Raw genomic sequence first — 14889 nt, 5'->3', positions numbered from 1 at the left:
CTTCCCGGGCGCACGCGCTGCGCTCCCTTCTCTGCTGTCCGCTCGGCGCCCCGAGCGGGGCACACACTTCGGTCCTGCACGCTGACCATTTCTGATTTCATTTTCTTGGGTTCTGCACGTCGTGCATGCTGGCTTCCTGCAGTCCGGCGCGCCACTGCTCTGCGTCGCCGGCGAGGGGCGCGTGGGGCGCGTAACCCTCGCGCGGGGAGAAGGGAGGCCGGGTTCCCAGAGTGGGCCGGAGTAGGCGGAAGGGTCTCCTCGCCGACCGCGAGACTGCCAGGCCGGTTGTCCCTCGCGCCGCCCTCTCTCAGGCCTTGGTGAAGGGACCCTTTGCGCCTGGCCCCATTATCGCCCTCACTTTCCTCATCTCACCAGCTCCTCCGTCCCCTGTGTCAGCGGAGACTGAAGACTTCACTGTGCCCTCCCAGAATCCCTCCTGTGAGGATCCAGTCGATCTATTCGGGTGGAAAGTCTCTCTGAACTTAAGTCGTAAATCCAGCCATGTACCCAACAGCGAAGTTACAGTACCACGTTAATTTAACCTTCAGCCCCAAGGGCGTTTTTTTTTTTTCCTCTCCTAGATACAACTTTTAGAGTTTTCTGAGAACTGTATTGCATTAGATTATCTTTGAGATAATTCTTAAGTTAGCGCCTTGAGGGAGTGTGACTGGAGGTTCAAAGAGGCTTTACACTTTTTCCTTCACCTGTATCACAGTTTGAAATGGAAAACGTGAGTTGATGGTGATTTTCCACATGAGGTGGGTTTCAGAATGCAGCCCCCGTGTGCCGTGGCATGCCTTGGTTATTTGGTGTTACCCCTGAAGTTGATTTTAAAGCTCAACATAGTGGTCAGTAAAGGAGCTGCTGAAAAGTCCAGTATAATTCAATAGAGCCGTTTTATTAGACTCTATTAACCTGTTTAACCTTAAGCGAAAGCATGGCAGGAGTTTCATGTAGGAACCCACATACCAAGTTCAGTATTGAATTTTAATTATTGCGTTCCAGATCTGAAGTGCAATAGATTCTCCTCAGCTCCCACTCCTTATTATTTTATATTCTCCGTAGGATTTTACATTTAATGAAACAGTTTTAGTATTGAAGGTTGGAGGAGTACCTTTTGAATTATGAAACTTTCTTTGACAGACTTGAAAACCGAATAGGTAAAATGTGAACCATACTGAGATAAGGGTGGGAAACAGTGAATTTTATAGCTTTACCAATTTGAGAAGTTAAGATGGCTTCTTTTCTCCCGTTTTGAAACCGTTTTTGACATTTTAATCTTATAGACCACAGAAGTACAGAATTTTCTATTTGTAAGAGACCTTGTCAGTTTAATGCAACCCTGTTATTTCGCAGAGTGAAATTAATCAAAGAAGTTTCTTGAAGAGATTTAACAGAAGCTGAATAGAAGTAGTAGACTTAATTAGCTAAATACTTAAGTAGATAATTCAAATCTTCCCAGTGGATATTCTTGTACCAAAATTTGTTTTGATTTTGGTATCTTAAAAGAAGCCAAGTAATTACTAAATTTCCACTTTTTCCTGTTTTGAGTAATTGCTTTAATTCGCGATTTGGACACATCAGAAGTAAATGATACAAATTATTTATAGTTAAGAACTGTTTACATTTTATCAGTTGAAACAGTATTTTCCATTTTGTTTGAATTTAGTAACTATTTTCATTTCAAGAATGTTTACCTGTATTCTTAATGCTGATAGTCTGTGTCATCCTAGGAGATTGGCATTTCAAGAGTCTTACTGTGGTGCATATAACCTTGGTATTAGAAGCAAAGGCCCTATACACATGTGATAACCGAATTCCTGCATTCCCAGCATCACTTTTCTTAGTGTTCCTCAAATGCAGAAGTCCTTTGCATCTCCTATACCATAGTTTTTAAGTATAGGCATTTAGTAAATACTTTTTGTGTACACTTTCCCTTGTGAGAGATTAATGAAAGATGGACCGTGTTTTATCTGTGTATGCCTTGTGTCAAGTGTAGTGGCTGCTCTGTAAATGCTTGTGGTCTTGGGCTTAATCAAAGTTAAGGAGGTAGCAGAGTGGCCAGAAAGTCATGAATCGTGATATTGTAAACTTGAAATTATTATTATTATTATTTTTTTGGTGAATCAGATACTCAGGCTGAATTTCATATTGAAAAGTAGTAGATATCAGATATTTTAGAAAAATTGAGGGAAGAAATTTAACATTGAGAATTTTGTTCTTTTAACATATATTGCTGTGAAATTGTGAAAAGACATCATTATTTAAATCTTTTGATAGAACACCTCAGTCAAGCTAAAATACTTTGAATTTTCCACTGGAGCAAAGTTTGACCATCATGAATTAAATGATCCTAATTGTTACCGTAGGTCCATTTTAAAGCTTTGGTTTCACTTTATAAGGATATATTTTTTAGCATATAGGTCTTTGTAAGAAACATGACTGGGAGTTCAGACTGCCCTGGAAGCTACCCAGAAATGATATTTTAAACAGTTTTAGGCTATATTTGATATGTCATACTTCATGGTGATACTGTAAAAAAAAAAACACGTTATATTTGCTTTTTCTATGTCTTTTCTCTTTAATAGATCAGACTAGCATGTTTTGATTATTTAAAAAAAAATTAGCTGAGGAAAATTGTCAAGCGTTTCTTTTGGAAAGTACCACTACTCCACTCTGAATGAATAGCCTTGGCAGATAATATTTGGACAAATGCAGGGCCAGTTTCATAGAGTGATTCCTATTTGAATATGTACAGTCATATAAATAATAGCCTTCACAAGGACAGCATCTTTGGACTACATGCATTTTTATTTCTACTTGTACTGTTGCTGAAAACAATTGTACAGTAGAGTAGGGTGACATTTATAGGGAGCAAATAATTTTACATCTGTTATTGCTGGTTTTTACGTCAGTCCTGGTCTACCTGGCCTATCCGCTGCCAGTGTTGTTTCTCCCACCCAGTTCTTAAATGGATTTTTAAGACTGAAAATACATTAAAACCCTCATTCCCTTCAGGAATTGGGATCTGGAATTAATTCTGGTGCTCTGAGCTTTCATTGCTTACAGAGCTATGGTGTCTCACTGACCTTTGACATCTATGCAGTTTGACTCCGAGATTATGAGATTCTCGTTTTTAAAAACACTTTACTCATTGGGAGTTTTGAGCTATATGGCATAAAGATCTTAATGAAATGTGTGTGAAGCATCTAGAATATGTCAATATAGGTTTAGATGGAATTAGGATACAGAATCAGACAACTAGTAAGAAATATTAAGAATATATCGTCCTCTTCTCCCACACTTGAAGGTCACACTTGTCATTTAAACAGACAGCTTTTTTTTTGGAATATTTATTTTTAAAAGTAACCAGATAAGCAATTACATAAGTCCATGTAATATGTTTCTTGTCTGGATTCTTTTCGTATTCCATATCCCTTGTGGACCTCCACTCTTGTCTTAAGTCAATTTAAGAACTCTTAACAGTTTAGCTATCTCTGTTTCCTCGCCATCCCTTCTCCCCTCAGGGAGTAGGTACCTGTTCTTGTCCACAGTGGATTTTGGAGTCCTACTTCAACCAGGGCAGAACTCGTAGAGCCAAGATACTGTTATACTGCCTTCTGGACTCACTCACTGGGTTGATCCCTTGGATACTAAAGACAGGCCAGCTGAGAGCTAGGCTCTTTGGTTATTATAATTTGAGCCCTTTTTGAGCCCAACTTTTCGTTTGCAACAGGAACTTTAGGACGCCCAGGATTCATCCATTCATTACTCTCATCTCTTTCCTAACTTACTTTGCTGTTGAGTTCTCTGCCTTCTTAGCTTAGTCACTTAGTGGGTGATTTTCATTCAATTTCAATGGTAGCTAATTATTTTCAAGTGTTTTTCTACCCATGTCTTATCCTTTTTGAGCTTTCATTTGACTTATAACATTCAAAAGTATAACATTTACATAAATATATAAAGTATAACACTTCATCTGTTATACTTTCCCATAACATGTTCATTATCTATCTTTTCTTTTAGTCTGTGTACCCCTGTGTATGGGAATGTTGGAACCAAATCTGTGCTGTTTGTGGTAGTGTCCTCTACACTCAGTACAGTGCTTGGCACATAGCAGGTGATAAATATATATTGATTAGATATAAATTCATCCTAACGATAAGTCTTTTACCTGTATGGGAAATCAGTGTTCATATAGAAATTTAGAATTCATACAAGAGGTTTATACATTTCATTGCCATGATTAGTACTACAGAGTCTATGTATTTTAAATTATAAGCATGTCCATAAAAAAAAAAAATAACTTCATCAGTCATCTGGCAGGGAATTTGAGAAAGAAAAAGTATGTAATTTTCACCATGTATTGTTAAGAGTTGCACATTTCAATTTTTCTTGAGTTTGATTAATATATATTATTTTATATTTCTTACACAGAAGTTTTATGACACTATAAAGAAGTGAGTTTAATAGCCTATTTTTGTTCATTAGTAATTATATAACTAAAGAGTAAATTCTCATTAAAAGGCCCTTAAATGCCTGCTCATAAAAAAGAGAGACCTCTTTGGTTTTGTTCTCCGTACAATCCCAGTTATTGTATTGAGGCAAGTCATCAAACTCTTTAGTAGTCTAAACCTTTAATTTGGTTTCAGAACAGTAGTCATGTATTGAATACCCAAATTACCATGTCTTCAACAAGTAATGCAAACACTCTGTATTAAAAAGGTAATGACTATAACTTCTTGTAGAATTTCCTGTGCTAATTTTTTAAAGAGGATTTTTGAACTAAATTTCCCATGAAGGCCAAAATCTCGTACTTTTAATGATAGTGCAGTATGTATGTATGTGTGGAGGAGGGGGTGGTAATTTTTGTAGTGGTATTTTTAAGTGGACACTTTACTAATTATGTTGAGGTAAATAAACACTTTACAACTCTAAAAGGAAAACTTCAATTATCTGAATTAAATGAGGTACATGAAATTAATTCAGATAAGTGGGGGAATCCTTAGGATAAATGATGCATGTTGAGGGACATGACCTCAGTCTTGATTTTTTTTCTCTATATATCTGTCAGCTGTTTTCATATTACTAGATTGATTCTTTTTGGTCATGCTAGGAATCATTGATGGGAGGAAGTAAAGTTTGCTCATTGGTTTTGTCATCGTCGTTGTTTTCCTTTGCCATAGAGGGAGTCCAGAATGTGGTATTCTGTGACAAGTATAATTGCACATCTCTCACTTGTACTGCCTGCCCTTTTAGGTGGTACACCACAGCCTTCCATTTTGTCACCTTCCTGTCAGATGTGTGTGAGGACTCCTTGAGAATACAATTTGTTTGAAATTAAAGCCACACTCCTCTCAAGATGTTTACACTTCCTAAAAGTCGAGTTACAACAAGTTATAAGTGTGAATGGAGCTATATAAACTTTGATTCCTTTCCTGATCCCCTTGGAGTTTAATATTAAGCAGTGTCTTGCAAGGTAGGTCCTTAAAATAGAAACATATTGGGACATAACTTATCCCTGACCTTCACAGATCCTAACTTGAAATGAAAATTTTGCTGATCGATTATAGAGTTTAGGAAGGTTTTAGGAAAATGATTTCTGCTGCCGTTTACTAAGGTTCGCAGCATCCCTGGGCTTCTGGCATCTGAAAACTATTGTGTAATCTGTAGCTAGCCTGTGTAACTGTCATGACAGATTCCTCTAGGTTTTTTTTGTTTTGTTTTGTTTTGTTTATCTCAGCCCCAGAGATGTATGCTGACACCTAAGAAAATTTTACTTTTATCAACATTACCTATAGTTGCTTTACCTTAAAGCACCTGAGAGCATAACTTCTTATTTGCAGCATGAACCACCTTCCTTTTCACGCCTTGGTCTTTGAGATACAAGATGGTTCATGTCTTGATTGCCTTAGGCGGAGTGGATGTATTATCAGCAAACTCTGTAGCCAGACCTGAGCAATTCCTAGGCCATTGTCTGAGACCTTCTTAAATATATGCAGGCTGTGTGGTTGAAGAGTTTAGGCTTCAGGGTCAGTTCAAATGATTTTGACTCTGGTATTTATGAACAGCTTGTCTTTGGGAGACATTAGTTACTTCTCTGGGTTTTAGTTTCTCATCTGTAATGCTGGGATATCCCCTGGATGTATTGAGTGTTTTTTAAAAGTAATCTTATCTACATTGATAGGTTGTTATATGCAGATAAGTGTTTAATAAGATGAATTAATGAACAATTACCTAGAGTATAGACTATAAAAGGAAGTAGGTTTTACGCCATTTGATGACAGATAATCAAATTAGTGAAAATCTTTTCTAAATAGGGGTCTTGCTCAGATGACATTAAAACTATTTAAGACTTGTAGCCATCAGTCTATATACAAAGGATATACTGATGTGTGATATAGAGAGGCAGAATATGCAGTATATTCGTTGGAGTAAAACGGAGTTGGATTAGTATATAGATGACCCAACAGTTGGGTCACCTTGGGCAGGGTACTTAACTTTTTAATTCAATGTTTTCATCTGTAAAATGGGTAATAAAAGTGTAAAAAATAATAAAGGGCAAAAATGATAAAAAGTTTGTTGAAAAGACTTCAGAGATGAGGTATGCAAAATACTTATTAATAACTGAGTCCATAAATATTGATATTTGTTATTGTGACCTTGAACAAGTGACTTCCCTTCACTTCAGGTTTTCTTATCTGTGGCATGACTATATCAGAATGAATAGAGTTATGAGGATTAAATGAGATAATACATGTAAGTGCTCATTAAATGTTAATTGCTACTATTGTTTGCATTATTAATTCAGTTGAGAACAAATTGGATCAATTTGATTTAAAATAAAAGATTTTGTACAGCTATTTAATGTATTTATGTTGGGGATATTTAGTATGACTTTGGGTATTGCAACTTGTCATTCATAGCTTTCAGTGTTTCCTTAAGACAACAGCTCTTAAATTGTGTACAGACCTGTAGGGGTTACTGAAACTCTTTTCAGAGGGTCCATGTGGTTAAAACTATTTTCATTGTAATATTAACTTTTTGCCTTTTCCACAGCTTTGACATTTGCTCTGATGACAGTAAAGCATTGGTGGTTATTTTAATGGATAGTAAATAGCATTGGCACCAAACGGACTAGTATTCATCATATTCTTTACTGCCATGCATTCATAGTTAAAAAAACAAAACAAAACTAATTTTCCTTAAGAATGTCCTTGATGAAGAAGTAAAAATTATTAATTTTGTTAAATCTTTATTCTTGAGCATACTTCATTTTAATATTCTGTGTGATGAGACAGGAAATACACAAAAAGCACTTCTGCTGCATATCCAGAGTACATTGGTTATCTCAAGGAAAACTCAGTGATTTTTTTTTTTGCGTTCCTAGCTGAACTAACCACATTTTGCATGAAATATCATTTTTACTTGAAAGAATAACTACCAGACAAATTGTGATTATTTAGATTTAGATGTTTGGGAGTCATTTTCTTCAAAATGAACAAAGTGAGCTTGCCACTTATGGGAAAATAACTGACAATATTTGTTGCCAGTGATAAAATTTGAGCTCTCAAGTAAAAATTAAAATTTTAGTTAACTTGTGTTACCTGCTGTGCTCTTGTCAGCTTCCCAATACATAAAGATTTTTCTGATGGAATGGATAGTGTTATTAATGAATGCGAGTTTTTGCTATGGTATTAATTAATAAATTAATTATATCAAGTTTTTTATATCTTCATAACTCAATAAACCAATACTTTCAAAGTGATCAGTATTCTAAAATTATGGGTAAAAGACCGTTATAAAAAGCAAGTAACAATACATAATGTTTATGTGTTTTTAGATTCCATATTATAGTTCTTAAACTACTTGTCAAGTGTTGGTGTATTATCAAAGAACATCTACAGTTATCTAAAAAGGCTATTAATATACTTCCTTTTTTCTCACTACATATTTGTGTGGGGCTACTTTTTTTTCATATGATTCAGTCAAAATAATGTATCACAACAGATTGAATATGGAAGCAAATAAGAAAATCCAATTGTCTTCTATTAAGCTAGGCATGAAAGAAATTTGCAGAAGTTCTAAAACAGTATTTTTATCACTAAGCTTTTTTTTGTTTAGGAAAATTTTCACAAAATATTAAATATGTTATTAAAAATTTTAATGAATTATTAAATAATTAAACTCATTTAATTTTTAACATGGTAAATATTGATAATTATAACTCATATTAACAAAAGCTCTTGGGAGTCCTCAATTTTTGAGAACACAAAAGAGTTCTGATACTAAAATACTTGAGAACTCTTTAAGGGAAGGAGGCTAGATTCATCTAATGAGTGAAGTTCTGAGGTTTATGAGTATTCCTGTGGAATATGGACTACATGCCTGTAGTTTCTTTTCCTGGTTGTAAGGTCATATCACTGGGCTTCCATGTCATTACCCAAATGGACAGAGGGTTTCCTGTGTTTTCAAAAAGATTTTTATTTTTATTTAAGTTGATGCTACCAGAATGGTTGCTATCCAGAATTGAGATATGGTTAATGGTCATCCCAGTCACTGTATTCATTCTTGATACACTTTTTTGGTTATGAGCTATTCATGCAATTTTCAGAGTTCACCATGGCAAGTTACTTCAAGATTGTAGTGAAGTTCACTTTGCTGAAAATAAACTGCCATTTTCTCTGAAGCCTTTACACTTGGCTTAATTGTCTACTGTAAAGTCTTCCTAATATTTCATAGTTATTTTCTAGACAGTCTGTTCACAGCTTATGAATGTGTTTGTGAATTAGTTATTTGCAACAACATAAAATGAATTACAGATGGGTTTTTTAGTGCCATTAATAGTATGGGCATAGTCTCATTGTGGACTGTTAGCATCGTCCTGTGGGGAATTATATTTTGACTCCTGGAAATCTAGCCAAATATGTTTCTCCATTGCAGTCCAACAATGACAAGAAACTCCTCTTCCCCGCTACAGTAGAAATAGGAGTGTTAAAACTTTAATGGAAGCAAGAGATACCTCATTCTGAAGCCATGCTCCAGAGACACGGGTGTCTTAGGCACCCCGAGTAGGTAGAGGGTGGTGGGCAACACTCTAAGATAAAGCAGGTATAGAAACGTTGGGCTAACTAGCAATGGTTGAGGGAAAAAAGGAGAAGGAATGCAGCTTGAGGATGATATATTCCCTTTTAGGGCAGTTGGTAAAAAGTAAGCGATGTCTTAAGATGGGTAGTCCTGGGTTGGAAAATCCATCTGTATACAGTTTTGTTGTGCTCTTACATTTGGTTATTGTATGAACTGAGCTCCAGAAACAGAATGACAGGCCAGTTGGGAAGATTGACCTCATAGATTTATAGGTCAGAGGTTTTAATGTAAAAGGAAATTGATCAACTCCAGGGACAGTCATGATCAGAAAGAGGAGTGGAAGCCAGGAGAGTGTTGGAGTATGCAAGCTATTCACAAGGGTCCCAAACAAATTCATATTACAGGGTGGCTGTTACCTGGTGATTAGCTGGCACAGTTCAGTCCAGGATTGCTGTGATTCAGCCCACTGTCCCGGGGTCTCTGGCAGGATATATAGATTTTTAATACTGGTATCCAGTACAGGAAGCCTATTATGGAAAAGGGTTGATATAAAGCAGAAATCCAGAACTAGGATAACTTGGAGACACAGAAGAGATCAATGTGGGAGAATCAGAATTTGACCTGAAGCTGAGCCCCTTGTCGTCTTTCTGCCCAAGGGCAATTTTGGCCCCTTGGATTGAGGCAAGGCTGAGCTATGGTAGAAGGTAAAGTTACTATAGCTGTATGCACTGGAGTGGTGGCCTACCCAGGAAAACCAACCATGTGTTGCTTAATGATGGGGATACATTCTGAGAAATGAGCTGTTACGTATCAAAATTACATAACAGCTCATTTCTAGGTATAGTAGGCTATACCATTTAGGTATATAGTATAACCTATTGCTATATAGTATAACCTATTGCTCCTAGGCTAGAAGCCTGTACAGCATGTTACTGTGCAGAATACTGCAGGCAATTCTAACACAGTGGTATTTGTGTCTAAGCATATCTAAACATAGAAAAGATACAGTAAAAATATGGTATAAAAGGTAAAAGATGTATACCTCTATACCTCCATTCACTTGCTGTGAATGGAGCTATTAGAACTCAAAGTTACTCTGGCTGGGTCAGTGAGTGAGTGAGTGAATGTGAAGATCCAGGACATTACACTACTGTAGACTCGATAAACACTGTACACTTAGGCCCTACTAAACTTATTAAAAATATTTTTCTTCAATAACAAGCTTACTGTAACTATTTAATCTTTAAGATTTTTAACTTTTTTACTCTTATAATAGTACTTAGCTTAAAACACAAACACATTGTAATCTATATAAAAATATTGTCTATATCTTTATTCTGTAAGCTTTTTTGTTATTTAAAAATGTTTTTATTTTAATTTTTTACTTTTTAAACATTTTTGTTAAAAACTAAAAGACACACATTAGCCTAGGCCTACACAAGGTCAAGATTACTGTTACTTTCTTCCACCTCCACATCTTGTCCCACTGGAAGATCTTCAGAGCAATGACACATGTACCTGTCATTTCCTATGATAATATTGCCCTTTTCTGAAATACCTCCTGAAAGATCTGTCTGAAGCTCTTCTTGAGGAGGTGTCCCTCTTTTCAGAAGTATGTCCATGTGGGTTTGCTTGGTTTATTTCTTTTTTTTCCATAGTAGATTTGCTCCTAAGTAGATAATGCACCATGAACATTCCTCTCTATCAAAAGTGAAAACCTTTTGGTGTTGGGGTCCACCATGTTTTCAGACTTTTTAAGGAGTTCTTGAGGTTTGCAAAAGCTTCTGCTAACCGCTTCACTGAATCTTCTTGGGTTTTATTCTTATGGACCACTGTTGTGTGTGAGGTCTCTTTGGCCAAAATGTCATTATGTAGCCCCTGACTATTAAACTAATGGAAGTAAGGCAGGGAACAACTAGGTCACTGTACTCAGGTTCTTCGTGTAAGAGGCACTAAGAATCCTATTACTTACCCACTAAATGTCCTCTGGGCCAGGGGTCAGCAAACTTCTTTAAAGCACCAGATAGTAAGTATTTTGGCCTTTATGTGTCAGATGGTCTCTGCTGTACCTACTTAAATCTGCCCTTATAGCATGAAAGTAGCCATAGAAAAATACATAAATGAATGAGTAGCTGTGTTCCAATAAAACCTTATTTATGGAGATTCAAATTTTGTGTAATTTTTGCATGTCACAGATTATTAGCATTTTAAAAAAACTTTCCAACCATTAAAAATATATAGTTCATTCTTAGATCATGACTGTGCAAGAACAGGCAGTGGGCTGCATTTGGCCCACAGGATCTAGTTTGCTGACTCCTGTTTTACATAAGTAAATGACTTTCAGTTATACAGAAAGCTTAGCATAAGTGAAATAGATGTTCTTCAGGACAATACTGTTGGTGACACTGTCTTGTTTTATAGGTGACAAAGATGATAAAAAAATCCATTCAAGAATTTAGATGTGACATCTGCAGCAGGTTCAGATCTCAGCTATAAGACAAACTGGATACTTCGTAAAGATTTTCGTCTTATGCACAGAGAGCCAAAATCCGTTAACTGAAATTTTCTGGGTGAGCTGCCTGCTGGGTCCAATGATGCAGTAGTAGACAAAGAAGTTGAAAAAGAAGGCTCGTGTATTCTTTTGATGACTGGCAGAGTGTGACACCAGTATGCCATCAAGCCCTGCTATGAACCCAAGGACATTATCACTAAATAAAAATGACTTTTTGGTGTGGTGTGAGGGTGGTTGAAGTAAATTTGATCTTTATTTGGGGAATGAATAATATTTTATTCCATAATATATAGTAATTGTTTTGTTAATCAATCTTTTAAGTTCTTGTCCATTTATGGAACTTATATAGTTATCACCTTTTATCATTGGGTTCTATTCCTCTAAGGGAAATACTGTAAAGAAAAAAGTCTACTTAACCTAAAAAAGTTAACTTAAAAAGGTTAATTTAAGGACTATAACTTTCGCATATGTAATTTTACTTAGGAGATTCTTGAAATTTTGCTCTCTCCTTAAGCATTTGTCCCCAATCTTTTTGGCACCAGGGACTGGTGCTGCTATGAGAATCTAATTCCTGATGATCTGAAGTGGAGCTGAGGCAGTGATGCTAGCGGTGGGGAGCGGCTGCAAATACATACGAAGCTTAGCTTGCGGGCCCACCACTCACCTCCTGTTCTGTGGCCCTTTGCCGAACAGGCCATGGACCGATACTGGTCCACAGCCAGGGGTTGGGGACCTGTGCCCTAGAGTATTTAAAATGTTTCTATTTATAAAAAGCTATTGCATCCAGAGTTTTCTAGGAAAACATCCTTTTGTGTAGGCTCTTGAAGTCAGTAGTATACTATACAGTATTAATGTGCATGGAACAGTTAATAAATTAATGACTTAATTAAAAATAACTAATAAATATATTCAGATCTGTTAACTAAATTTACTTAAATTTGAAAATTTACTTAAATTTAAAAATGAGTTAAGAAGCAGATATGAACTGGAAATAAACCTATGAAAACTGAAACATCAAAATATTTTCTGAACCAAATGAACATTTTATTTGGTTAGAGTTCCCACTTTTGGCCTGTATCCGTTTAAATCAGTAATAGAAGATTTGAAAGCAGTGCTGGGAGGTGGGTAGATTCTCTCAAAGTTAAATTACATTTCTTCTTCAGTGAATCTTTAACTTACTTTTTTTCATCTTAGCATTCAACAAATACTCTGGCAGCCCAGGATATAAAACATAGATTACATTTTATATAGTTCATATAGCTCATGTAAAAACAAAAAAAGATTTCCTCATAACTTACCTTGAAATCTGTATTCAAGGCCTCTACCATTCAGTGTATCAGTGTGCCCCTGCCGTTGCTGCACATTTTTGGTCATAGTGCAATGCAACTAGCATAGCCCTTCTGCTAGGAAAAAGATCTGCAGGTTTTTGAAGAGTGGAAGTTACACACATCTAATTTACAAGTCAGATTAGAGATCAGAATCGTGCGATAGCTTTATGTGGAATTGATTTCATTTCATGGTTTTTAAGCTATTTTTTCATTGAAGCAGTGCCTATAGCTGAAAGACAGGTGTGTTGTAGCATTTGAATGCCTGAAACTCTTTTGAATCTGGAATGAAAGGGGGATGTTCTTAGATGTTTAGATCCTAAGACTCAGGGATTTTGAAATGAAATACTCTCATTCATCTTTTGTGCCATAATTGAACTGCCCTATGGATTTTATTTGGGACTATTGTGATTAATATTTAGAAAACTTCACCATTTTCAAACATAAGATACTTAAGGAAAGACTGATTTTTTTTGTATGTATGTTTGTGTGTTTAAAGCAGGAAGCACCATTTTATCTTATAACTAATATATATTTAATAACATATATATGGATTTAACATCGATAGTATTAAATCAGCAATTCCATTGTGGTCTTCTGGGCAGAGAACATTAAATAGAGCACTTTGTGGATTGCCATTATTATGTTTTTCCCTAAAGTAAACCTTTTTCAAAATATAATGTATAGAAGAATGATAAATACAGCTTGATAGGTTATAGTTATTATTTTACCCGTTCTTATTAAGCTTGAGAAGACATCTCATAAAAGTGAGTAAAACTAGTTTATTGCAGAAAAAAGTGCTATATATTGGAATTTGAGAATGTAGTTGCAGAAGAGCATGTTAAATTTTTAGTTGGTTCTTGTGCCAGCAATTGATTTGAGTATAATCAGGAGAAGAATAAAATCCAGGTGTTTAAAACTAGTTTTGTATCAGTAGTCAAAAGACTATTTAGTTTAATCTGCCTCCCCACCCCTTTCACCTGGTGAGTTTTCATAAATTGATTCCTGAGATAACAAAATATTGGAATTTAGAGAGTTGAGGATTCATCAGTTACATCTTTTTGTCCATTGACTGACATAGGACTTGTTTAGTTACTGTATTTATAGGACATGAGAAAGGTAGTGATCCTGACTTTCATGGACTTCAAAAAAGACTTTTGAAAGAGGATTAAGGTAAGGATGTAGTAGGCATACATTACTGTGTTTATTTTAGTAGAGCAGTGACTGTTCAGGTGGTTTCTTCCCCCACTGCCTTTCTCCCTAACTTTGTAACCAATGGTTAAAGCTGCTTTTCCTTAAGGTGAGTGGGAGGTAATTTTGTGAATGGAGAAAGTGAAGCTATTTTAGACATTGGGAAATTAGTGGAATTTAAAAGGGAGAATAAGATTTTAAATGTGATAGATAATAGATGACCACTTTTTTTGGATTGATAAGGGTGCTAGAGTAAGACTATCAGTGGAATAATGGTTTATTATTACCACATACTATTGAAACCCGCCTATGTACTAGACATTGAGTAAGATACCTTGCATAAGTTATTTCTAATTCTTTGCACAACCTTGAAAGCAGGTACAATTATCCCAACTTTTAATGAGGAAAGTAGAAGCTAAGTGGTATACCCAAGGTCTTGAGTAAGAAGTGAAGATAGAGTCTTACAGTTGTAGCTCATTTTGTGCAGGGACCTTTTCTTTCCAGTGATTGTCTGATAAATGAATAAATAAAAAGTAATTCGAACAGCCAGTACACATTATGGGAAAATTTTAAGACTAATGGTTTTTAACATAAATGACTTCATGTTCATTTTACAGAAGGATGTTTGGGCCTCCTTGGAGAAAGCAATGAGGTGATATATTGGACAATATTGTTATCTAGACTCTGCAACTCTTCCAACTGTCTTATTTGTTGCCTTTGATATAGTTAGTATAGTATTGTATAGCTGTATTTTCAGATGTAAGTGATGCCATG

At 35.7% G+C, this 14889-nt stretch overlaps 1 protein-coding gene and 1 long non-coding RNA gene across 10 annotated transcripts in view; both read left to right on the top strand.

The window, feature by feature from the left end:
* The first annotated feature begins 36 nt into the window (after positions 1–36).
* GTDC1 (glycosyltransferase like domain containing 1) overlaps positions 37–14889 on the top strand; it is a 338147-nt gene continuing 323294 nt past the window's right edge. For 5 of the 9 annotated variants that reach the window (XM_025039406.1, XM_025039411.1, XM_025039407.1 and 2 more), the window contains exon 1: positions 37–758. In XM_025039406.1, the coding sequence (XP_024895174.1) occupies positions 739–758 (20 nt within the window). In that variant the 5' untranslated portion in view covers positions 37–738. The remainder of the gene's footprint in view (positions 759–14889) is intronic. The other 4 variants (XM_025039410.1, XM_025039402.1, XM_006921046.3 and 1 more) reach the window with 1 other exon arrangement.
* On the top strand, positions 4143–14658 carry LOC112470295. The gene is made up of 2 exons (XR_003042930.1): positions 4143–5479; positions 11509–14658. It is a non-coding gene; the product is annotated as an uncharacterized LOC112470295 (long non-coding RNA).

The sequence above is a fragment of the Pteropus alecto genome, unplaced genomic scaffold, assembly GCF_000325575.1.
Source record: "Pteropus alecto unplaced genomic scaffold, ASM32557v1 scaffold3, whole genome shotgun sequence".
Classification (NCBI taxonomy): Eukaryota; Metazoa; Chordata; class Mammalia; order Chiroptera; family Pteropodidae; genus Pteropus; species Pteropus alecto.
This window is presented reverse-complemented; position numbering and strand designations above follow the sequence as displayed.